This window comes from Maylandia zebra, linkage group LG4, assembly GCF_041146795.1.
Source record: "Maylandia zebra isolate NMK-2024a linkage group LG4, Mzebra_GT3a, whole genome shotgun sequence".
NCBI lineage: Eukaryota > Metazoa > Chordata > Actinopteri > Cichliformes > Cichlidae > Maylandia > Maylandia zebra.
In genome coordinates this window covers 22,577,923-22,603,898 of record NC_135170.1, presented here as the reverse complement: position 1 = coordinate 22,603,898, position 25,976 = coordinate 22,577,923, and the positions used below count along the sequence as shown (strand labels likewise).

The following is a 25,976-nucleotide window of genomic DNA, read 5'->3' as shown; positions in this document are numbered from 1 at the left end:
GAGTGTGAGTTTGTCGCAGTGTGGTGTATTTGCCTCTGGTATTTTCCCAGGAGGATTGTGGAAGGAGAGGACAGCAAGCACGGGTTACACGAATACCAAGGAGCAGAGGCACGGAGCAGACCGTGACACTGATGACATAATCTGGGACAGGTGGTCGAGTCATCCACTGTTAAAATAAAAAAAATTCTAAAATTGTTTTCTTAAAGAGAAGGGGCATGCAATTTGGGGGGATTAAATTTAATATACCCCAGTATCCATACAATAGTAAAAAGCTTTTGCATTTCTGTGTGTGGAGTGAAATTGTGGACTGAAGTGAAGAACGGAAGCAATGTCCCAGCACGACTCAGTCTAACAAGCAGTAAAAAAACAAAACGTGTGTGTGTGTGTGTGTGTGTGTGTGTGTATGCACGCACGCACGCACGCACGCACGCACGCACAAGTATGTTTATATAACTTTATATATCTGTAAATTTGTATATGTTTTGACGTGTTAGGGTTATAAAAGCAAACACATGTAACAAATTGTAAGGAAGAATTTCTGATGGATAAATAGGAAGAAAACGTGTTGATTATTAGTAGTGGTGGAAAGGGGGTGGGATTAGAAAAGCTTATGCTTCTTCCAGAGCTGCTTCTTACTCCTACAGGGATTTTATTTTATAACCATTATTGTTTGGCTTTCCTTTGTTTGGCTTTGTTTGTTTTTGTTTCTTTCCCCGCCACAATACAACACATTACAAATACCAGGAATTTCGAGCAGTTTCTTTCATATGGACTTCGTTATCTTCTTATTATTTCCATCTGTCTCTCTCTCTCTTATGAACCGGATCTGTTAGTGCTCTGGCGCTCAGCCTGGCGCACTGGACCGAACCAAATCATGAAATAAGGAGGGGAGGCGATGTCAGACGCTGACTAGATTTCATTATTTGTTGGCAATGACAAAACGACATTAATTCTAGAAGAGAGGAGTGGTAAGGTCAAATACCTTATGAAACAAACATCCCTTTATTGTAATATGTTAATATTTTCAAAAGTAAAAGTAATTGACGGTTTACTATTTTTCTAGCGCTCATGTTATCACTTTTCTCATCCTTATGACGCCTCTGTTTGTTAGTACGGAATGAAGCTTAGAAAACGGGACATAATTGTGCGATTTTATCACTAATTTGTGTTAAATACTTATATAACACAGTGTTCTTTATTTCTTGTCTTTTGTTTTTAATCTGTAAACTTTAATCCATTCGATTTGTTTGTCACCAAACAAAACCGCTTTCTACATGCATCAACACCACTTCTGCGTCTTCCCTATCCTGTTTTTTGTTTTCTGAGTTCTGCTTTTCCCTGCACACCCACTTTACTCTGTCTAGATTTAGCGTTGTATTATATGTAGAGATCCACTTTCACTTGCCAAACAGTGAACTACACTTTTTGCAAAACCGAGTCTCAGTTTTGTTTTTGGACTTTTGCTTTTTGCTAGATTTTTTTTTCACCCTGTTCCAGTGTGTGCCTCCCTGCATTTTGTTTTTTATTTTTATTTTTAACTTTTTGTTCATTTATTTATTTTATTGTCAACTGTCTTTTTCTGCATTACTTTAAACCAAAGGTAAGTAGTTTAAACTTTTAATTTGAATTCAATAAAAGTTTATCTGAATATAGAATTAGAGTCAATGAATTTAAGGACCAGTTGATTACAAAGTCTAATTTGTCAAGCAGTACTGTCTGATGAAATATTACAGTTTCTTTTAGTTTCTTGCTTATGGATGATTTTGTGGAGAAAAAAAACTGGGCCTAAGTAAGTGGCTGGAGAGATTTGAAGATATTGATACGGATGTGATCTACTGACTGTGAAACAGAAAATCTACTAAAAACATGAGTACTACAACATTGTTCTGCAGTCCAATGCAAACATTTTGGAACGTACATTCTCCAGGGCTGTGGGATGCGCCAGGAAGTTGGGGGTGGGGAGGTTTAGGGTGTAAGAGATAAAGTGTACATTGCATTCCTCTTGTCATGATCCAATGCGCTCTATAAAGTCTGTGAACTAGCAAACCCAGCTGCACACAGAGCACAAGAATAAACAGTATAAGCTGAAACTGATTGTTCCGCACAGCCAAGAAAATCATATCAGATGTTCTGTGGCTAAAATAACTCTTTCATCCACAAAATGGGTGGAGGTCTTAGAACTGAAGGGGAAAAAAAAGGATTGAACCAAAAGTGTCATATTAGCCGAACTGTTTATATTTGGTTTTTAAACTGTGTGTATTTTTCTATCAAACTCAGACTCCGTCTATAAGTATTTTGTCAGAAATATTTTATTATTCTGTTTCCAGTGACATTATGTTCAGTTGAGGTACTGTTGCTGCCCATCTTAAGTTGGGCTTTAGACAACTTGCCCCATTCACGCCCATGCATACAACCACTTTTTCTGTGATCTTTACTTTAGACTTTTTGAATGCAGAATATTTTATTAAAGCTATTTAGCAGGAGCAAAGCAAAGGATGTATTAAATAATAATAATCACTTAATATACTTAACTAATTATTCTACTCCGAGACAATGCAAATTTCTAATACTGATCTTGAGAGTAATGAGAGAGCAGAGGATTGGCACATCCAGGCAGGAAGTTGCACTTCTTTGGGTCGTGTCAATATAATCCAATAGTAAGGTAGTAACGCTATACTGAGTCCTTCAATTACTTGACATTGTAATCCAACACAAATAGAGAATAAATGTAGTTTAGCACTTTTGTGCTATTTTGTCACATAATCATATGATTATGTGATTAAAATAGCACAAAAGTGCCTTCCTTTCCAAACTACATTTATTCTCTATTTGTGCTGTGTTGGATTACAATGTCAAGTAATTGAAGGACTCAGTATAGAGTTACTACGTTACTATTGGATTATATTGGTCTGGGGAGGTTGTTACCCCCCTCTCTCTCAGTCACTTCCAATCTGGCCTGCACAAACACCACCTCTTCCTGCTCTTCTCTGTTCTCAGTTCTGCTTTACCCTGCATCCGCTTTATTCATGTTGGATTTACCTTTCTATTAAATGTATAGATGCAGCTGCAATTGTGCAGTCTGAGCCACACAGTTCCAGTTTGTTTTTAACTTGTTTTTAACCTGTTTTCAGACTTTTTGCTTTCTTCCCGCCTGTTTTCTGTCTGTGTCTCACTGCTTACTTCACATCGGGGCGGCCGTGGCTCAGGGGGTTGGGAAGCGTATCTGTAACCAGAAGGTCGCCGGTTCGATCCCCGGGCTCTCCCTCCTGGTCGTTGTGTCCTTGGGCAAGACACTTTACCTACTAGTGTTGGCCAGAGGGGCCGATGGCGCGATATGGCAGCCTCGCTTCTGTCAGTCTGCCCCAAGGCAGCTGTGGCTACAACCGTAGCTTGCCTCCACCAGTGTGTGAATGCGAGAGTGAATGAATAGTGGCATTGAAAAGTGCCTTGGGTTCTTTGAAAAGCGCTATATAAATCCAATCCATTATTATCTCCCTCAGCAGCCTTTTCCTGCGTTACTTCTAACAAAAGGTGAACTTTTAATCTGAATTTGATATCAGTGTCTCTGATTTATATATGCATTAAAGGAGAAGTTGATCACAAATGTCTAACCTGTAAAGCAGTACTGTCTGGTTAAACATCACAGTTTATCTTACAGTTTCACTTCCTTGTCATGGATGATTTCGTAAGAAACAAACTGGCTGAATGGGGGCTAAGTGAGTGGGTGGAGAAATTTAAAGGTAAAGTATTAACGTGAATCCATGATCGGTACAGATATTGATCCTGATGTGATCTGTTAACTGTGAAACAGCTCATATAACTATGCCCATTGCTTTGTCACTCATTGAACAAGAATTTCTAAAGCAAGTTGAGAATAATCTTTATCTCTGCAACTTTATTTTTAATTACAGATGAACAAATCGATGCAGAAAGTCTGCGTGTCCTTGATGATCGAGAAATTGATAATTTGATCCCAAAAGCTGGACCAAGAGTGAAATTCAAGAAGAACCTCAAGCTGTTAAAGGTAATTACGTTTTTTAACAACATTTTTATTTGAGTGTTCGGAGGTGAACTGTTGTTAGAATTATCAGAATATTAAAAATGTACTGGCGGTAATAATATGTAGTGTCATTTTTGTTAATTCTTTACTAAAACTGAAATGTTTTTGTTGTGCTAGGAAGAAATAAACACAAATCAAGAAATCAAGAAACAGTAGTAAGAGGTTAATATTAAACACTGCTTTGCTGGGCTAAAGGGGCCTTGCTAGCTATGGGATGTTTAAGGGTGCGAAGCAGAGTCTCCAATTCTGTGATCCTGGCCTCCAGAGCTGCAAATAGTCTACAAATAGTATCATTATTGCTAAAGGAGGCTAAGGAGTAATTAAGCACAAAAGTAACAAAAGTAATCTGACACAATGAGCAAGAAAGTGCAGGAGGTACAGGTGAAAGGGCCATGCTGCTAGTGAGTTGGCTACAGGCCAAGCTAAGCTAGCGAATCCCTGATGGCACAGTGAGTGAATACTGTGACTATAATTAGTGAGTGAATACACAGAGTGCATGAAGATAACACTATGAAATACGCTATCTATACGTTTTTAATTAGACTGGCTACACAGATAAGCTACACAAAAATACCACTCTGCGTTGGAACAAGAAGTGATAGTCTACCATGGAGAGGGAACACCAAATGACCCACTGGTGTTCGACAGCGTCTCACTGGCAGTAATTATTTGTAGAGTAATTTTATTAATTCTTAACTAATATAGATTTGAACTGATTTTACTGTTGTAGGAAGAAGAAAACTCAAATCGGGAAACAGTCAATTCTGTTCAAGTAAGTAAATGTGAAGGGAAATGTTCTTAAATGTCCATATGACAAATACAATTTTAATACACGTTTAAGAGGTTAATATTAAACACTGCTTTGCACTTTTATCTGCAGTGTGAACAGGAGCATGAAGAAGCAGCTGATGTGGTTCAGGTAAGGGTTATACTGAATTTCAGACATTTAGGCCAACTACCTGAGACAAAGTAAAGCGCCATCCTCTGGTCTATAGAAACTGACCACTCTCTACAGAAACCAATAAATGACTGAATCTAAAAACCTAATTCATAGGTTGGGTTGGGAAATATACATTTTGCCCTAGCTAGGGGTTCGCTAACCGTCTCTGTAGGTCTTCATGACTGGGACTTTGTTGTAGAAATTTTGACAATAACCTGCAACACACCCATTGAGCGTTTTGAAAAGGGTGTAATAAACACATTGCAATGTGGATAGAAGCATCCCAGCCAAACCACTAGGATCATCTCTGAATCGTGGCCACCGCCCTTACATCTTATATACCCAGAGACAGACAAAGACACTCCACAAACTCTTACATGTTGGCCCCTCTCACGGGGAGGCTATACCATCAGCCTCATGCTTAAAACCCTCTCCCTCTCAGAGAGAATTATAACCTTGCTTTCTGCTTAACCGTCACCTAAAGATTTACATCCCTGAAAAGGAGAGGGAGTCTCACTATCTGTTTAATGTCTCCCATGAACTAACAATGGCCCCACTGTGTCAGTGTGTGTGTGTAGAGCACAGGGCTCATTTCTAGTGCACATGCATACAACTAAGTGACAGGAGTGCTCTTGCTATACTAAAGTGATATTACTATTACTAATGTGATATGATTAAACATGTGATTAATACACGAGAACAGAAATCTGCCACCAAAACTTAATTATGTAAAAGAATTGTCTCATAGCATAAGAAGAGGGTAATGGGAGGGCGTAATGTACTCTTCATCAGTCTGCTAGTTGAAAACATGGAGAACTTGTACATTAGTGTCCTTTAAATGCTGTTAAAGAGCAATGCCAATGCAAATAGTAATAATTTCCTGTATAACTCATATTCATCCTCAGGTCTTGCCATCCACAAGTGATACAGGTGAGACACATGCATCGTATTTATTGCATCTCATATTATTCTGTGTTTTAAAGGCACCAATATTTTTTGCAATCTACATAACTTTACTAAGAATAGATTTACTGAGAGAAAGACGTTTTTCTTTTCTTATTATTTTTTGTTGTTTTTATCCAATCAGGAAAGAGAAAATCAGACCTTCAAAGTGATGCCAGCAGGTTGCAGTCACCAGCTAAGCGACAGTGTCAGTCTATGCCAGGATTTGAAGGTATTTATGTTTCTTACTAAACAGTGTCACAGTTTAAGCCACTATAGGGTTAAACCTCTGTGCAGCACAATTTTCCCAACATGCCAGTTTCATCTTTGATGCTAGAAATTACTTTTTCTTTGGCCTGTTGTCAAAATGTAACAGTCACATGATGCATGGTATACTAAGTATGATTGGTAAGTGGTCATATTATGATCCTGATTCACACACGTTTGTTTTTTTAACATGAGATTTTACATTTTCTGGTTATTCTAGTCTATAATTCCTTCTAAATAGTTTTTTACTTTTTTGTCCACAGAATCAATCATACTGTCTGATGTGAAAAGCATCATGACATTTGTACATGCCAGACTAAATGACCAAGACAAACTCAGTGCTTTCTTGAAGTGAGTATTAATTTTTTTCATATTTTGTAATGTATGGGCCTGGTTCCACTCCTGATTGTGTGACAGTTTCACTAACAAATCACAGAGAGTTTGTTTTTAAAGAAAGCAAAAATGCAGAAAATATCTGTAAAACATCCTCAGAAGCTGCTAGTTATGTGTAATTTAGTCACATGGAGATGAATTAACCTAAATGCACTAACTGCACGTCTTTGGACTGTTGGAGAAAGCCAGAGTACCTGGAGAGAACCGAGGCAAACACAGAGAGAACACGTAAACTCAAAACAAAAATGCCCCCAACCAGATGGTGGTGTGAGACAACAGTGTCATCATGCCATCGTGCTGCCTGAACATGAACCCTTTTGGTTCAATAGTCACCAATTAGTTTCTTGTGTCAGTCTGTTTGACGTGTTGGTTCTTTGTTTAGTTGTCTGTGAAGGTTCTCAGTCATCCAGGTCATCGTAGTCAAAGGAGCTTGCAAAGAAAAGCGTCTGGACTTCTTTAAGTTGCTTGAAGACGTTTCACCTCTCATCCGAGAAGTGGAGAAGCTTCTCGGATGAGAGGTGAAACGTCTTCAAGCAACTTAAAGAAGTCCAGACGCTTTTCTTTGCAAGCTCCTTTGACTTTGTTTAGTTATTTTTACATCATACTTTTGACTTACAGCCGCACAATTATAGATGACGGAATGATTCGGTAGTAAACTAAAACTTTCCAAGTTAAGACCAACAAAGACTGATATTTTTAGGAAGTTTTGGTGACTTAGCTACATTTTTTTTCCTGTTCCCGGTATCTACCAACTCTTGAAGGAAACATTTTCACTTTAGCTGACACAAAAAAGGTGTAGATCAAAACAACATACAGTAAACAATTAGTTGAGCGAGTCTATAAAACTGAAATACCTAGTAGTGATTACTATTAAAAATAACAAAACTCTCTTTTAAACCTTTTGAAGCATGCTTAAAAATGTTTTCATGACTGAATCAATTAACCCATCTTTAAAATCTTGTTCAACAGGAAAAAGATCAGTGATTTGGAGACAGACAAGAGGGAGCTGGTTGGTGTCTTTGGTAAAACTGGGGCTGGAAAGAGCTCTTTGATAAATGCCATCATTGAAGAGAAGAATCTTTTACCCTCAGGAAGCATCAATGCCTGCACCTCAGTCATGATCAAAGTGGAAGCTAACACACGTAGCACAAAGTATGAAGCAGAAATTGAGTTCATCACAAAGGAGGTAAAATGAATTCTCAAAGTTTGATTTGTACTTAAAACTAAATCATTTGTTATAGTGCAGTTCTTGGAGCTTAAGGCTGGGTACATGCCTCCAATAAATGGCTTGTCATCTATTTTTGTAGGAGTGGAAAGATGAGTTGTGGTCATTTTGTCAGTTTCTTGACAATAATGAAGATCAGGACAAGAAAGACGATGATTATCGTGATGCTGTTGAAAAGCTGACAGCACTTTATGGAGAAGAATGGAAAGAAAAGTCCTCTGAAAACCTCATGGAGAACAAATATTTCAAAGAAATTCCAGAATTTCTCCAATCCAGGCGAAAGATTTTGAGATGTGAATCAGTAAGACAAACTCATATTGCTACTATAACAGACAGCCATGATAGTCTACACACTGGGGATGCTGGGAAGGGGACACAGGTGAAACTAGGACATCTTGGACACAAAAGGGAACTGACCAAATTAACAAAAGATTACGAATTGGAAACACATCTCACTTCTGAAAACAAAATGCAGCATAGATCCAAAAGTCCAAAAAACACAAAACACCAAAAACAGTTTTTTTCTTTCTTTATTTCTGTCTGTCGAATGATAATTAGAGACTTACTCAAAACTATCAAATGGTTGATTGTTTTAAAAAGGGTTTCACATGACCTGAATTTCTCCTCAGTCTTGATCCAATATAACGCAAGGGGAAGCTTGTACATGACACAATCTGATCATTTAAATCGAAAATTGACGAAGGTTCCCTTGCACATCTATTTTGGCATTGCCCTGTCTTTAAAGCTTTTTGGAGCCAGATTTTTACGTGGTTTTCAAACCAATTTAGGAAAAAAGTACCACTTGATGGTACACTGGCTATAATTGGATCATTTGCATCAATCGAATCTGTTTTTCCTTTTCACAAAAACAGATAATTACAATGGGTATGCTGGCTGCAAAGAAACTTATTCTTTTACAGTGGCGGTCTTCTTCGGCCCCGTGTTTTAAAAGGTGGTTTAATGAGATGGTGTCTGTGGCCAGGGTGGAACAGATAATATTTGATAGAAAGGGGAAACTGGCGAGTTTTTGTACGATTTGGTAGCCATTTCTAGAATTCTTAATTAACTGATCATAATTCATGCCTCACACGCTGTGCGAATTTTCTTATTTTATTTTACTCTTTATTTAGTTAATGTTGTTATAATTTTTTCTTCCTCTTTTTTCTCCTTTTTCTTTTTTCCTTATAAGTTCACAAATGCTAAATGTAGTAATTGTCCTCAGTTGAATCTGTATAAGCATGCTGTGTTTAATATAAAAGCAAAAAATAAAATGATTAAAAATATATATATATATATATTTTTTTTTTAGTGATCCAATTTCTTTAAGTTTTTTTTATGTCACGGACTTTTTAATGGTTTTTGTAAAGCACTTAAACTGTAGGATTAAAATTAAACTGCACTGCTTTTATTATTTATTGCAGGCTAATGAACTTTCTGCAAAATGTGTCAAGTACACAAGAAGTGATTCAAAACAAGGAGAAGGCAATGAAGGAAAAAAGTGGTTTTGGCCACTAGTGAAGTGTGTGACTGTCAGGGTGCCAAACAAGTCTCTTCTCCAGCATGTCACACTTGTGGACCTTCCTGGAAATGACGACTGTAACAAGAGCAGAGATCAGATGTGGAAAGGGGTAATTCACATTTACTGCTCTTTGCTTATACTGTGTTGTCTGTAAACAGTCATCTTTCAATGAAGCACTGAGACATGTTATTCTCCTTTCAGATAGTTGGAGATTGTTCCACTGTGTGGATTGTGACTGACATTAATCGAGCAGCATGTGAGAAAGCAGCCTGGGAGATCCTGGAAAGTGTCAGTAGTCTGATTGGAAATGGTGGCGAATGTCAGCAAATTCACTTTATCTGCACCAAGTCTGATCTTCTTGATGATTCTGATGATCTGTAAGTACATTTTCCATGCAAACTCCCATATTTGCGAGTTTGTTTTTTAAACAGTCAAAATAAATACATTAAGCAAATAAAGCCATATAATCATATATGACTGGACCCGCAAAGCAGACAACTGAAGCTCAATAGGTTTATTTTTAATGAAACAAATGTATACAATGAACTGGTGAATTAGTGGAGAGCACCACCCTAAGGTGGTGGTTTGGGAGAGAGTACTCAATGACTGGCTGGAAGGAAAAAAGACGGAGACTGTAGTGAACAGGTAAGTATTTTGGTGTGAGGCTCTGACAACCCAAGTTAGCAAGTAGGAGTATGAGAGGATATTAACCAGACCAGACATTTAAAAATAGAAGGCAACAAACTGGAGTACCAGCACCATCAGGCAGAGAAACATTGCCACAGCCAGTCTTTAAATACAATCTATGTGTTAACAAAGAGTTACAGGTGTGCAAAAGTCAGGCAAAGCTCTGCTTGGTTCCCACATTTTCACCTAAAGGCCAAGAATAAATCAAAACCGCCCAGCCTGCCCCAAATTAATGATGGTGATGGTGATGATAATAGTGATGACGGTAACAGTACAGATATGCTCATTTCTTGTAGTTCACGAGCTCATATCCATGATCGAATAGTAATGAGAAACCTGCAAGCCAAGGATGGAGTAAGGAAAGAATTCAACATGCGAAGCAAGATTAAGGTGAGTTTTATAGGCTGACAGAAAATAATACAGACTCTCCACAGTTGCAAAGATGCTTTAAAATTAAATCATTTTTCCGCAGAAACACTTCACTGACGACAGTTTCAAAGTGTTCACAGTGAGCTCCAAAGAGTTCCTAAAAGGGAAGCATCTAAGTCCAGAAGAGACTGGTAGGTGAAGTCTTGATGCACATGTTGTTTTAGTTTGCTCTGACTGAAAGAAGAATTATTTAATTTGAATTATAGTACGTAATTTCAAACTGTGGCACTGAAATTTCTTCTTAACAGAAATACCCAAACTTCAGGGATTTTTGCAAGAGCTCAATGACTGTCACTCTGAGATAGTAAACTATGTGAGTGGAGCTTATGGGATTCTTGCTTTGATTCAAGGAGCCAACTCCGGAGGAGTGGTAAGTTCAAGTAAAAGATACACAACAACATTCTCTTACATGTTGGGATTTATCAAATGTCTTTGTGTTTCTTATTGTGTTTTTTTATGTATTAATTTATAGGTTATTAAGTGATCAATTGATTGTATTTTTGCCGTTCTGTTTTACTTATAGTAGAGTGACTTAAAGCCAAGTGGAGTTTATAGATCTATAAGAAATAATAAGTATTTTTTTTTTATAGTTTTATTCCTTCAAATATTTTTCAGGATGATAAAAAAGGTGAGGTGTGTTCAGAACTTGAGAGACACATGATCCTTCAACTAGCAAATATCAACAAAGAAATGGAAGAGACCATTACGGCCTTTGAAAAATGTCTTAATGATGGCGTTGAGAAATCCAAACGTTCATACGGAGAAAAACTCAAGAACTTCTTGTATCACGTATGTATTTTAAATCTAGGTGTAACAAAACAACAGGTTTTACAGGAGTATGTATTTAAATAATTCCGTTTTCTTTTTTGTTTTAGGGAAAGAAGGGTGGTGCTTTTCACAGGGTACTGAAGTGTGTCGTTGAGAATGGTGGCGTCCACAAACCAAAGAACAAGACCCTAATTAACCTTAACATGATGTTGGCTTCATGCCTGACTGACAGCATTGATGAAGAGTTCAGAAAGACCTTCCCGTAAGAAAAGACAAGTTCTAAACAGTCACATAATATTATTCAAGATATGTAATTTATAACATATCACAATTTTCAAATATAAACTTGCCAACTCTGCCATTAATAACCACAATGTTTACATGTTTTAGAAATGACTCAGAATGTGGAGCATTCAACGGAGTCATCAAGAGTTTTTCTCTTAACACTGATTCTCTGATTGAAAAGTACAAAAATACTGAACTGCAGCTCAGATTTCTCAAGACAGAGGTAAGAGATGAAACTTTCCTATACATCAATTCAAACAGTAAAGTACAGTAAAAGGAAAAAATGAAAAATTAGTTTTATAGCTTGATGTAATTTAAAACGACGTTCATCTGTATTTCATGTTTTGTGTCTAAGGAAGAAAAAATTAAGGCAAAACTGAACAGAATGATCCGGGAACAGAAGAAAAAAGTCTACAGCAGTCTGACAGAGACAATTGAGAACATTATGGAAGAAGGCTACAAGAGTAAGAGATAATATTATTCACAACTTGGCACTAAAACACATATTTATATTTATCATTATTGAGCAAGAGAAATCTGATTGGAGTTTTCTGTCTTATTGTAGAGGCTGCAGAATTTAGTGGAAAAGACACGCTGTACAACATGAGGGAGACTATTAAGAACCATGTGCACTCAAAAAAGGACATGTTTGAGCAGGCAAAAAATACCATGTTGGAGAAGTTACGCAGTTTAAGGGTTTGTCCTGTTTTATGAAGAAATATTATGACCGTATTTTGTTATAGCTCACCTGAAGGCTTTTTCTGTGTTTAACTGGAATTGACTTATACAAAAAGTTATGTTTCCATTTATGTTTTAAATCAAGTCTGAGAAATTTCTAAATGTAATTTAATATGACTTTAATACAATATTTGATCTGTGATAAGTGAATACATTTTTTTTTTAAATTAGAGAGACATCCTTGAGATTCTGGAGACTACTATGAAGGAATCCTTTGAACTTTCATTCAAGACTGATGGGAGCTCACTCCCAGGTAAACAGGACAGTTTGCTGTAATTACATCGGTTCCAAGTGCTTGATAATGCTTCCGTCCTTTTCTCTTTATCTTTGCAATCTTGCACCTGATAACTTCGTCTGTGTAACTATTTATCTGTTTTTCAAATTAACTTATAAATTACTGATTCATAAAAATTCAAATTTGTTTTTCAGATGTTTCAACAGAGCTTGATATGGTGAAGAAACATTATGATGAACTTCCAGGCACTCCAGATGATGAAGTGTCCCTTACTGGGTAACTCCTAATATGTTATCAATGGTATTACATTAAATATTAAAAATTTTACAAAAAATAAATAATTTTTGCTCTTAACAATGTTAACAATTATTTTAAGCCAAAGTATGATGATCAGCTCAGAGGCTGCAATGAGTCCATTTTAGGGGAATCTGCAATTCAACATTTAAACTAATTATAGCCATTAGTATTCTTTAGTGTGAGGAGTTTTACAAGCAATATTACGATTTTAAAAATGTAGAAATTATATTATGTTCATTGGTTATTGTTTATTGTCAAACCTTTGCTCTCTTTTTTTAATGTTTCAGAGTTGCTGACCAGGTAGTAACTGCAGAAGCCTGGACACAAACAGGTCTTACCAGAGGAAGTGCTGTTTAAAACAAAGAAAACATCCGATTTGGTCTCAATCCTTTTCAGTTGTTTTTATTTGGTCTTTGGTGACATTTGACTTTGATTTTGTGAATGTCATAAGTGATTCTGGATTTTTATTTCTGTAAGACATCTGTCTCTTTTAATGTTTTAAATCTTGAGGCTAGCAGAGAAGTTGGAGGAAAAACTGAAAGAGATTCACATCACTCTACATATATGTTTTGATCTACTTTAATGCTTTTATTTCATGAGTTTAGTTATGGTTCATTCAGATGACAATGACAATTATATAGTACATTTCAGTACATGTAAAATCAGTCTACTTATCACAGAAGGTAAAAACATGGCAACACTTTATAATACAGCCCACAACTAACGCGTAATTCCCCTGTAATTAAAAGGAACATCAATGTATTTTATCTAAAATTACAATTAAAACTGTAATTGTATTTACCTACAAATATTTAAAGGTAACAAGTCATCCAGACCATTGATTTAAGATTTTTTATTATGAGATAATAGTTTTTCATCTCAACCTTTCACACACAAATATGTGTTTTTGACAGGTTTTCATACATTAGAGCCACAGCAGAGGGTGCGTTTTCTTAAAAACAATATCTGAATTAGGATAAGATGGATTTGTGTATGAAAAACACAACTAGTCATAAATTTATTTGTAAAACTTAAAGTTTCTGGGGGTTTTTTCCAAGGACACATTCACACTTCTTGTCATGCTCTTTTAATTGTTGCTTTCTTGTTCCCTACAATCTTTCTGACCTGTCGTCTATGTTTATTCTTCACAAAAAATATTATTATATGAACATTGTTTTGGTAGTAGTATCAGTGGACTCTGTTGTGATATTTTGACAACATAGTGTGCTGTTGACAGAATTTGAGTTTGTCTAAGGTGCACCTCTGTCACACCTAACAGCCATTGTTGTTGTTGCAGGTCTTTCCAAGTATCCTGTGCCATTTGAGTCCCCACAAAAGAACTGAGTGTATTTTGTATGAAAATATATTATCACATTATTTCTAAAAGCGTGTCTTACAATCTGAATCCCCAATTTACCTTAGAAATCAATTATACTTTTGTTTGGGTTTTTAATGCAATGCAATATCCTGAAATGCCATGTCCAGTCATTTTTGTTCAAGTTCAGTTTTTAAAATATAAGTAATAAAAATTAAAAACAGTTGTACACCCTTACTCATAATATTATAACCAGATGTTATTTTAATTCTGTGAATACATTTTCAATGCTTAAAGTCTTTGATATAAGTCCCTGAATTGGCTGTAACCCCCATTACTCTTACTCTTAGGGGCATTGTTTTTTTGTTGTTGTTATTTTTGTTTGTTTTCTTTTCTTTTATTTTTTTAAAGGAAAATCATCTTTTTTTAAAGAACCAGAATAAATATCAGTCTTTCATCAACATTTTCTTCCATTTTTCTGAATGATTCACAGATGTGTTGAAGGCAAGGCAAGTTTATTTGTATAGCACAATTCAACAACAAGGTGATTCAAAGTGCTTTACAGAGACATTAGAAACAAAAACAAATAAAAAGCATGATTTAAAATTGATTAAAACAAGCAAACAAACAAACTAATTAACAAACAAACAAAACAGTATATAAAATCAAAACAGATAAAACCAGAACGGTAGATAAAATCAGTAGTTAAATGCAAGTTTTGAAATTTAAGCTTAAAAGTGTGGATTTGGTGCTTTATTCAAATGCAGCTGAGAATAGGTGAGTCTTCAACCTGGATTTAAATAAACTGAGTGTTTCAGCTGATCTGAGGCTTTCTGGGAGTTTGTTCCAGATATAAGGAGCATAAAAGCTGAATGCAGCTTCTCCGTGTCTGGTTCTGACTCTGGGAACTGATAAAAGACCGGATCCAGATGACCTGAGGGATCTGGAAGGTTCATACTGGGTCAGGAGGTCACTGATGTATTTTGGTCCTAAACCATTCAGAGCTTTATAGACCAGCATCAGAACTTTAAAGTCTATCCTCTGACGGACAGGCAGCCAGTGTAAGGACCTCAGAGCTGGACTGATGTGGTCCACTTTTTTGGTCTTAGTGAGGACTCGAGCAGCAGAGTTCTGAATGAGCTGTAGTTGTCTGACTGATTTTTTAGGTAGACCTGTAAAGATGCTGTTACAGTAATCAAGCCTACTAAAGATGAATGCATGGACTAGTTTTTCCAGGTCCTGTTGAGACATCAGATCTTTTATCCTTGAAATATTCTTGAGGTGATAGTAAGCTGACTTTGTTATTGTCTTAATGTGTTTTTCTAAGTTTAGGTCTGCATCCATCACTACACCCAAATTTCTCGCCTGTGGTTTTTAGGTGTATAGATTGAAGTTCTCTGGTGACCTGTAATCGTTTTTCTTTGGCGCCAAAGACTATTACCTCAGTTTTGTTTTTGTTTAGCTGGAGAAAATTGTGGCACAACCAGTCATTAATTTCCTCAATGCATTTACCAAGAGCCTGTACAGGGCCTCGGTCTCCTGGTGACATTGTGATATATATTTGTGTGTCATCTGCATAGCTGTGGTAGTTTATTTTGTTGTTTATTTTGTTGTTCTTTATATGAAGCATAACATGTTCACCCTCTCATGCTTATTTACAGTATAAACTGATACTGCCTCACGTAAGTAATAAAGGCTAATTTAAGTATAAAGTATGAAATATTTCTCAATGCATTTTGTATTATAGTATTTTTTTTTTCATATTTTGGTATCTCAACCTCAAAAACGTAAGGCAGCAAGACTGTTGATGTAAAAGGAGACTGTGAAGACTATTAAAAATTGTGTATAAATGATAACAATAGTAAATTTACAGTGAAGTATATGGGCATGATTTTATTATTTTTTTATCATTCTTGATGAGCTCTCAGCCGTAAAAGGCTGATGGGGTATTGTAGTCACTCTGCCTGGTGGGTGGAGCCTATCCCAGCAGTCCAGAGGCGGGGTGAACAGGTCTATCGCAGGGCCAACACAGAGAGACAGACCGTTATACTCACATTCACACAATAGGCAACTTCGGATTTCTAAGTCTAATATCAGCCTGCAATTGAGTCAAATTGATAACTTCATGCAATCTGTGTCTGACAACCCAGTGTTGTGCAGAAAACAGCAGACATAACTCTGACTTGACCTCAGCAAAAAACAACATTAGTTTATTGTCTAGTCTTTCACACAAACAGCAACTTCCAAAATGACAACCCATCCATGTATTCAATTCAATTCAGTTTTATTTTTATAGCGCCAAATCACAACAACAGTCACCTCATGGCGCTTTATATTGTACAGTAGATCCTACAATAATAGATACAGAGAAAAACCCAACAATCATATGACAAGCATTTTGGCGACAGTGGGAAGGAAAAACTCCCTTTTAACAGGAAGAACCCTCCGGCAGAACCAGGCTCAGGGAGGGGCTGGGCCATCTGCTGCGACCGGTTGGGGTGAGAGAAAGAAGACAGGATAACGACATACTGTGGAAGAGAGACAGAGATTAATAAAAGGTATGATTCAATGCAGAGGTCTATTAACACATAGTGAGTGAGAAAGGTGACTGGAAAGGAAAAACTCAATGCGTCATGGGAATCCCCGGCAGCCTACATCTATTGCAGCTAAGGAAGGATTCAGGGTCACCTGGTCCAGCCCTAACTATATGCTTTAGCAAAAAGGAAAGTTTTAAGCCTAATCTTAAAAGTAGAGATAGTGTCCCCCCAAATAAAACTGGAAGCTGGTTCAACAGAAGAGGGGCCTGAAAACTGAAGGCTCTCCCTCCCATTCTACTTTTAAATACTCTAGGAACAAGAAGTAGGCCTGCAGAGCGAGAGCGAAGTGCTCTAATAGGGTGATATGGTACTACAAGGTCATTGAGATAAGATGGGGCCTCTTTGGCTCTCAGCGAAGGCGGTCGCACTTTTCTCCTCTCCTCCTTACCCTTATCTTCCCTGCTTAGCCTCTATGTCCTTGTCTTGTCTCGTGTGCATTACTTTCCAAACGCCTTCGATGCTTGTGCCCTACCAGGGAAGATGGCAGTCAACTGGACCAGCGCAGACATGCTGCAGGACCGGATGCGCTGTCTACACCGGCTCTCTCTTACCCTTTACCCGCCCCTGTTGCTTGTCTTGTGTTTCTATGGTGTCATGTGCTTTTTGTGCTGAGGTGTTTTTTCTGTTATCAAACTGTTCTCCCACTAGGAGCTCAGTCTGAGTGGAGTTTTTTTTCTCCTCCTCTTACCTCATGTTTTGTATTTTCGTTGATTTTTTTCCTATCAGCCTACCTTACTGACATGTCTCCCCAATGTGATGTTTGTGTAAAGTTGGTCAGAAGGTTCCTTTGTAAGTGCGCATGCGCCATTAGCATGCTGCCTGCTGTAACCCTAATTTGCTTCGGGATTAATAAAGTATTCTGATTCTGATTATTTAAGACCTTGTATGTGAGGAGCAGGATTTTGAATCCAACTCTTGATTTAACAGGAAGCCAATGAAGGGAAGTCAAAGCAGGAGAAATATGCTCTCTCTTTCTAGTCCCTGTCAGTACTCTTGCTGCAGCATTTTGAATTAACTGAAGGCTTTTCAGGAAGTTTTTTGGACTTCCTGGTAATAATGAATTGCAGTAGTCGAGCGTGGAAGTAATAAATACATGAACTAGTTTTTCAGCATCAGTAACACCATTAACACCATTTTAACCACTCGTTATGCTAGTCTAACCGTTTTCTATTAAACTATACAATACATATTATGCATTTCAGATTGCTCAAATTAAATCATGTACATTACAAACCTTGTTCCCCTGTCGACTGTAGCTAGATGGTTTGAAAGAAGAGTAAAAGATGCCATTTATGTCCACTGTGAGCGACCATCTTTGAACAGAGGCGGTGGTTTACGACACCAACTGTCTGCCATCTATAATCCAGTGTTGAGATCCCTTCACAGACGCCTTAACGCCCACTCACATCCTGGGCCATCTGACCTCAGGAAATCACATGACAGGGTGGGGCTAGGTTTCACAATGAGCTCACCCGAAACCTCGTGACCTACACCCATTTTCACACCTTGGCTCGTGCGATTAGATAGAGGATCATTAGGGGGTCCATCGAGAGAGTGGTCTAAGTGGAGTGCTGCTTTTGAAAGCCAGATTGAAAAGGGACAAAAATCTGTAATCTGCATAGTGAGGACCTGAACTGAACTTTTTCCAGTAATTTACTTATAAATGGCAGTTTTGAAATAGCCCAATAATTACTAGTAGAGCAAGGATCTAGATTCTGTTTGTTTTTTTTATTTATTTATTTTAAAAAAGAGGAGTTTCCTCAGCATGTTTAAAGGATGGAACAAAACCTTGCCTCAGTGTACTGTTGATGATGGATAACAATGTGGGACCAATGATGGTGAGAGTCCCAGACAAGACAGAGAGAGGCAATATATCTAAAGAGCACGATGAGAATTTCATTTTGCCTATTACTGTAATGAAGTCAGCATATTTACTATGGAAGGCCTCGATCCAGACCTTGCGACCCTACCGGAAATACTCCGGAAGTGTCTAGTCATTTTCAGACCTGATGCGTCATGTTCCTTAAGCATGAGGGGAGGGGTATGGTTGCTGGGGGGAGATCAGAGAGGGTTCCTGAAGCATAGGGGTGATGCAGCAGCAGTTGACTCTGTGCTGTATAGAGAGACAGAGCGGCAGTTAGTTTTCCACAAACTCATAGTTTGAATTCTGTTTCAATATTATGACAATTTTCTCTGTATTATTTTTTTTTTTACAATAGCGGATGTAATTTTACTTTCTTAAGCTGCACCGGCGCTTGTAATGGGAAAAAAAGAGTGACTTCCTATTGCCTGTAGAGAACCGTTTCTTTCTAATAGTATTTTATTTTCCTATAATACAGACGCAGTAAAAAACCTTTAAGATGATCTGTCTAGCAACAAATTGCATTTTTAGGCTACACCATAGCTTGTGATGAAAAGAAGAACTTTCTATCCGCTTGTAACCTACAGGCTGCCTACCCCGTATGTGTAAAAATGAATAAATATCCCTTAGTGAATACTTTTCTTTGAATACTACTTTTCCTTTTGAGAGTCCCTTTTACAAGGGACTGAAAAACAAACCATAATTGCCGTGACAGGCGATCTTGTTTCACACACACACACACACACACACACACACACACACACACACACACACACACACCGCGGGTCAAGGAGGAATGAGACAGCGGTAGAGTTTTTTTCTTCATTACTTTTACAATGGGTTTTCTCAATAGACAGAAAATGAAAATGATGACGCTGAGGAGTCAACAGCCGATATTATCATTGCTTGTAACCCGGTAAATAATTTCGTACATCTCCCCATAAAATAAGCCTTAGTGGGAAAAAAAAGCTCATATTCGAATAAGTTTATTAAAGCACCCCCCTCTGTGGGAAAGAGTTTTTTTTCTCAGAGTCAAGTTTAAACCATGAGGTGAGTTTTGTCAACAGGAGGCGAGCAAGAACAACTGTTGCCCATAAAGTAAAACAAATATCCGCCTCTAAGTCGTATTTTACCGTTGCAGAATGTGGAAAACAGACAGCCCTCCCAAAAAAAAAAAGGAAATTGGACACCCCAACTCTCCCGACTGCACACACACACACACACACACACACACACACACACACACAAAAAAAACCCTCTCTAACTGACAATATTGTCAGGAGAAAGATGCGAAAAACAGATGCCTCTCTAGACGAGGATAAAATGAGACAGGGGAGTTAAAAGAGCCATTATCTGCTCAAACCCTACTGTGAGAGTTCTACCAATCGCGAGGAAGAATCCGAGAATATTATGTCAGCATTCCGTTCAAACAACACCGCCGATCAGAGCGCCAGGGCCATCTCGCCAGAAGTATTCGTACCTCACCCCGGTAAGTCTTTTTTTCTTTACGACTTTAAATTATATATCAACAGAGATGTCAATAATTTGATTACTTTCTTTTAGATTTCTACATCAATGATTTCACGCAAGTGGACTACGGTGCGATTAAATAAGTATATATAATTTTTTAAATAAGTTTAGATAGACTTTTTTTTTTTTAACGAAACTCTGTTACTTACAGAAGCTATCGATAGCGCGGTGAGTAGCAGCATAAATCCGGCCGTTTTCCGAGGCGATTTAGACGCCATCCTCCCCGCAGAACCTCCGCCGCAGCGAAAAGAAGAACAAGAAGACGACGTTATTTTCGTCTCCGCATACCAGGAGAACTGCGGAGAAAAAAGTTTTAAAACCGAAGGTAAACAATATGTTGCATTATCGAGCATTAGCCGCGAGACCCCCAAGATGGCGCTCTGAGCAGTCACGTTTCGCTGAGCTCTGCGAACCTGGCCTTTTTTAAATATATATTACACACAGTGAACAGAGACTTTATTTACGCCTACGCAATAGTCATCCTTTACTTCTCATTTTGGTATCTATTTGTGAACCAAAATGAGCAAACCCGAGAAGAGAAAGACCGATTCTAAGAAGTTACATGCTAACAGCGGCTCCGTTAGCAAGCTTGCTAATGTTAGCCAAGCTGCTCAGTCTTCTCTTGCCACTGAGATGCCCGCCGACACTAAAAATACTCTCATCGACTCCATGCACGACTATTTGGAGGCAGTTTCCGAACCGCTTCAGTATTCACGGATGGAAGAAGAGTTTCCCCCTCTCCCTATCACTCCATGCGCCTCTCCCGCTGGTAAGCTAAGAAAAATTGCGGATACGGAGACATCTACGGTTCTCTCCCAGCTCTCATCACTTACCATGTTGATTAACTCGAGGTCGGACACTCTTGAAAAAATGGTGAGTGACAACTCCATAGCCATCTCCGAGATGAAAAAAGCTGTCCAAGAGAACACTGAACATATCACAGCTGTTAAGGAGTCATTTGATGCTGTCTGTGCTGAGTTAAATGATATGAAGAGCAGAGTTGTCAGTGTTGAGGCACAGCTCGAAAAATATAAAGCTATCGCTGAAGCACAGGAAAAGCGCATCTCTCACCTGGAGAGCTATTCACGCCGTTGGAATCTGAAGCTCTACGGTCTGACCGAGAGGGACAAGCAGGACGTGCGGCAGGAGGTACTCAAAGTCTGTAGATCAGTCCTACCGGAGATGCAAGATAAATTCCCCGACGTCGTTGACACCGTCCACCGCATCGGTCCCAAGAAGTCCAATAACGACCAACCCAGGGGAATCATCATTCAGTTTACATCCAGGATCTACCGCGATGCTGTCTGGCACGCTGCTAAGAAATCCACCTACCTGAAAGGTAACAACCTAAAGCTGGCTGAGGATCTGTCTCCTGACGACCGCGCCCGAAGAAACAGACTTTGGCCGTCTGTGGAAGCTGCGCGCAAAGAAAACAAGCTGGCGTTCTTCGTAGGAGGTCGTGCATTCGTGGAGGGAAAAGAGATTTTTCCACCCCTATAACTTGATCCAAGGTATTTTGAGGTGAAAACTGAAGTATCTTAAGATTAACTTGGTTTCACTGCCGTTCTTTTTTTGTTTGTTTGTCTTTGTTGTTGGACTCGTAAAACGATCAGAGTTAAACTGATGCAGTTTATTTGTTATAAGTTTATTGGTCTTCAGTTTGGCTGCAATATTTTTGCTGAAAATGTTATGAGCAAGCTGGATAAGCTTCTTTTTATTTTATTTTTTTTGTTTGTTTGTTTTTTTTAATTCTTTTTTTGAATAATTAGTGATTTAAATGGAGCAAGAAAATTTCTATTAAGCTCCCTTTCAATGCTCATATGTGAAGCATTTATTTATTTTATTTATTTATTTTTTACCACATTGGTTTTGTTTTAGGCTATTGTATTGCTATTATTATTCAAGTTCACAATTTCCTTACTCAGGGGTTGCAGTTCTCATCTTATATAGGACTCTCTTAAGTGACCAGGTTCCCAATTCAACTGTTCTTCATTTACTTGGTCTAAGCTTTTTCTTATTTGTCACTTTTAATTTTTGTTACTATCTTTATGTCTTTGTCTGTTATTTCTTTAAATGCAAGAGGTTTAAGAAACAATGTTAAACGTAAGGCTATTTTTTTGTTTTGCAAGCAGTTCAATTCAGATTTCTGTTTTATACAAGAGTCTCACTCAACAGAACAAGAAAAAACATTTTGGAGATCGCAATGGGGAGATGATCTGTGGATGTCCCATGGTACAGAGCATGCTGCTGGTGTCTGCATACTTAAAGGAAGATTTAATGGTAAAATCTTGAATTCTGACATAGATAAAGATGGTCATTACATTTTTCTAATAGTTGAGGCTGCACACTCTATCTATGTTTTAGTCAATGTGTATGGTTTTAACTGTCAGAGGGAGAATAAACTATATTTTGATAGGTTGGAGGAGCGCCTACTGCGCTGGTTATCTAAATATCCCAATTCTTTTATTATTTTTGGTGGAGACTTTAACTCATTCACTGCCATTGACGTCTATAGACGTCAATTACGTTTTTCAATGGGAGGGGCTAGAATACAACCTCGGGCAGCTTGTCAGTGAATTTTATTGTTTCATATATTCGTAAATAAATTGTTTTGATAAAACATAACCTTTCTCAGTGTTATTTCTGTTTTATAGAAGGAAAAACTATTTTATATGTTAGAGGTGTCACAAAGCAAGAAATATTAGTGTCAAAGGCACTTTTCTGCTTGAAATGTATTTTTCACAAAGAGTTTGTTTTCTCCCTTTTTTTGGTCAAAACAGGCATTTTTGGTGGAACCCACCTCTCTTCTATAGCTGATTACTAAAGAATGGAAAATGGTAGAAACAAGCTTTTTTTTTGGATGAAAGAAGAGAGTCTGTTCTTCATTTTGGTAGGTTCAGCGTTTATATGATCATAACACACAGTTTTCTGTGGCTCTTCAAAAATGAGTAAAAATGCTCAAAAACCCTGGCAGTGGGGAGTTACCTGATTTGAAAATGGCTGGCAGTGAATGAGTTAATACAGTGTTTAACAGCTATTTAGACAGATGGCCTTCTAGAAGTTCAGACTCTAACTCATTCATAAGACTGTTTGCACAAAGATTCAACTTAGTCGATTCTTGGAGGGATTCTCATTCGTCTCAGATAGCTTATACATGGTGCAATAAGTCTCAAACCAGACACTCACATATCGATTTTTGGCTTATCTCAAAAGATTTAGAAAAAGTTAAAACGGATATTTATCCTACACCACTCTCAGACCACAAAATGGTTAACTTATCAATCCCGTTGTCATCCTCCCTAATCACTAAAACCTCTTACTGGAAGTTAAATAGTACCATTCTTGAGCATAAAGAAGTGATTTGTGAAGTTCAGAGATTCATTAAACTTTATTGGAGTAAAGCTCTCACAGATAATACATTTTGTAGTAACTGGGAACTTTTGAAATATGAAATTGGAAAATTCTTTAGAAAATATAGCAGTGATTTAGCAAAAAAAAGAAGATCTGATGAGACGCAAGTGATACAAGAGATCACATGCCTTACTTCCAAACCAATAGGCACCCTCAGTGAATCTGATAAGATAAAACTGGTTGACCTGCAGCATAAGTTAGATGAGATTTACAAACGCAAAGCTGACGGAGCATTTATTCGGTCTCGCAGGAAATGGCTCGAAGAAGGAGAGCAGAATTCAGCCTATTTTTTTCAGACTTGAAAAGCATCAATCTAACACCAACTCCATCCTACAACTAAATATTAATGGGACAATTTCTAATGATAAGGATACCATAGCAAAATATTGTTCAAACTTTTATTGCAAACTTTATTCTTCTAGTTATTGCCCTGAAGCTTGTCTGACTTTTTAAAATTCTTTAGACAAAATCACTCAGCTGAATGAGGAGGATAGTCAGCTTTGCGACAGATCGATTTCTTTGATTGAGGTTGCAGATGCTATAAAACATCTGAAGTTTAACAAATCACCTGGAACTGACGGCCTTACTGCCGAGTTTTACAAACAGTTCGCTGACAGTTTAGCCCCGTTTCTTTTAGAAGTTTTTAAGGAAAGTATGGATAGAGGTACACTCCCTCCCACTTTATGTCAAGGTTTGATCACCCTCATTCCAAAACCAGGAAAGGATCCTTTGCTCTTAGACAATTGGCAACCAATCTCTTTACTGAATAATGATTATAAGATATTGGCACAAATTCTGGCTAATAGAATGAAACCTGTATTAGATAAAGTTATTGATGAGAGTCAGTCTGGTTTCATGCGGAATCGTCATATCTCAAACAACATAAGATTAATTCTAGACATAATAGATTACCCAGAACTTGTACAGGATGATAGTCTTATTCTTTTTTTAGATTTCTACAAGGCGTTCGACTCCTTAGAGCATGAGTTTATTTTTACTGCTTTAAATAAATTTGGGTTTGGTCAGTCCTTCTGTAATGCCGTTCGGACACTGTATTCCAATAGTAACAGCTCCATAAAGCTTGCCACTGGTACTTCCCCAAGATTTTCTCTAAAGCGTGGAGTGAGGCAGGGTTGCCCCCTATCCGTATATTTATTCCTTCTTTCTGTGCAACTCCTTAATTCGCATATCAAACTCAGTTCTTTAAAAGGCCTGGTCATTGCTAACAGAGAAATACTCATAAGTCAGCTGGCAGACGATACAGCTCTCTTCCTCAGAGACGCCTCGCAAGTTTCAGTGGCCATCAACAATATACAGCCATTCTCTAAAGCCTCCGGACTTTCACTCAACCTGCATAAATGTGAACTTTTACCAGTTAAAAGTTGTTCAGCAACTTCAATTCATGGAATACCTGTAAGAAACTCTGTAAGATACCTTGGAATTCAAATAATAAAAAATGAGCAATCCAGATGCTCCACAAACTTCATTCCTATTATAGATAAATCCCAAAAAATCTTTAATCATTGGCTACAGCGAGACCTGTCATTGAAGGGTAGAGTTCTGCTATCGAAGGCTGAAGGTATCTCCCGTCTAACCTACGCTGCCCAGTCACTACATGTTGATAATACAACCTGTAAGTCAATTAACAAATTATTATACAATTTTTTATGGAAAAATAAAACTCACTACTTGCGTAAATCAGTAGCTTTAAATTCATATGATAAAGGAGGTATAAATTTTATTGATTTCGGTGCTCTTAACAACACCTTTAAAATAAACTGGATTAAAAAGTATTTAAAAAATCCCACTTCTATCTGGAACTTTATCTCACATCATGTGTTCTCTCATTTAGGCGGCCTTAACTTCCTACTGCTCTGCAATTACAGTATTCCAAAAATACCACTGAAACTTTCTCACTTTCATCAACAAATTCTTTTGGCATGGGCGCTGATTTACAAACACAATTTCTCTCCACAAAACTGTTTTATTTGGAATAACTGCAATATTATTTATAAAAATAAAACTCTTTTTTTAAATAACTGGTTTAGTAATGGAATAATCTTGGTTAGTCAGTTATTTAGAGAAGATGGACTCTTTTATAATTACTCTGAGTTCCTCAGGAGATACAATGTACCGATAACGCCTAAAGAATTCTCAATAGTGTTCGATGCCATCCCATCTGGTCTGTCCATGTTACACAGATGCTCCCACAGTGCTCCACTACAGGTCACTCCCCCGGATGTGTTACATTCTTCTCTTGGCAATGTTTGCTTTTCCTCTCATAAGTCTATAAATACCAAAATAAGATCTCTCTTTCAGGATGCAATGGTCTCTGTTCCATCAGCCATATTTTATTGGGCCAATTTTGTAACAGATATTGAATGTAAAAAAGTTTGGACTTTACCACAAAGGTTTTTCTTGACAAACAAAATTAAAGAGATTTCTTTTAAGTTGATTCATAAGTTTTACCCTACCAA

The 25,976-nt window shown here is 37.6% G+C and overlaps 1 protein-coding gene and 1 long non-coding RNA gene across 3 annotated transcripts; one reads left to right on the top strand and one right to left on the bottom strand.

The window, feature by feature from the left end:
- Window positions 1-974: 974 nt before the first annotated feature.
- On the top strand, window positions 975-14,561 carry LOC101471890 (nuclear GTPase SLIP-GC). Of its 2 annotated transcripts, none has more exons than XM_076883190.1 (23): window positions 975-1,600; window positions 3,659-3,740; window positions 3,912-4,024; window positions 4,791-4,832; window positions 4,941-4,979; window positions 5,906-5,930; window positions 6,088-6,174; window positions 6,473-6,560; window positions 7,572-7,788; window positions 7,910-8,128; window positions 9,249-9,455; window positions 9,548-9,723; window positions 10,330-10,423; window positions 10,506-10,593; window positions 10,711-10,832; window positions 11,078-11,251; window positions 11,338-11,492; window positions 11,621-11,738; window positions 11,871-11,979; window positions 12,081-12,211; window positions 12,425-12,506; window positions 12,683-12,764; window positions 13,073-14,561. In XM_076883190.1, the coding sequence occupies exons 2-23, from the start codon at window positions 3,674-3,676 to the stop codon at window positions 13,140-13,142; spliced, it is 2,505 nt and encodes an 834-aa protein (XP_076739305.1). In that variant the 5' UTR covers window positions 975-1,600; window positions 3,659-3,673; the 3' UTR covers window positions 13,143-14,561. The 2 variants fall into 2 exon arrangements, with proteins under 2 accessions (XP_076739305.1, XP_076739306.1); XM_076883191.1 differs by having other exon boundaries at window positions 12,683-12,788.
- Window positions 14,562-16,288: 1,727 nt separating this feature from the next.
- On the bottom strand, window positions 16,289-18,193 carry LOC143418373 (uncharacterized). Its single transcript, XR_013098359.1, has 2 exons — window positions 17,932-18,193; window positions 16,289-16,628 (listed from the first exon to the last, which is right to left on the bottom strand). It is a non-coding gene; the product is annotated as an uncharacterized LOC143418373 (long non-coding RNA).
- Between the last annotated feature and the right edge of the window lie 7,783 nt (window positions 18,194-25,976).

Coding starts and splice junctions, on each gene's coding strand:
- LOC101471890 (XM_076883190.1), top strand. CDS start 3,674: ATGGATGATTTCGTAAGAAACAAACTGGCTGAATGGGGGCTAAGTGAG. Junction 4,025..4,790: donor AGAACCTCAAGCTGTTAAAG/GTAATTACGTTT, acceptor TTACTGTTGTAG/GAAGAAGAAAACTCAAATCG. Junction 8,129..9,248: donor AGATTTTGAGATGTGAATCA/GTAAGACAAACT, acceptor TATTTATTGCAG/GCTAATGAACTTTCTGCAAA.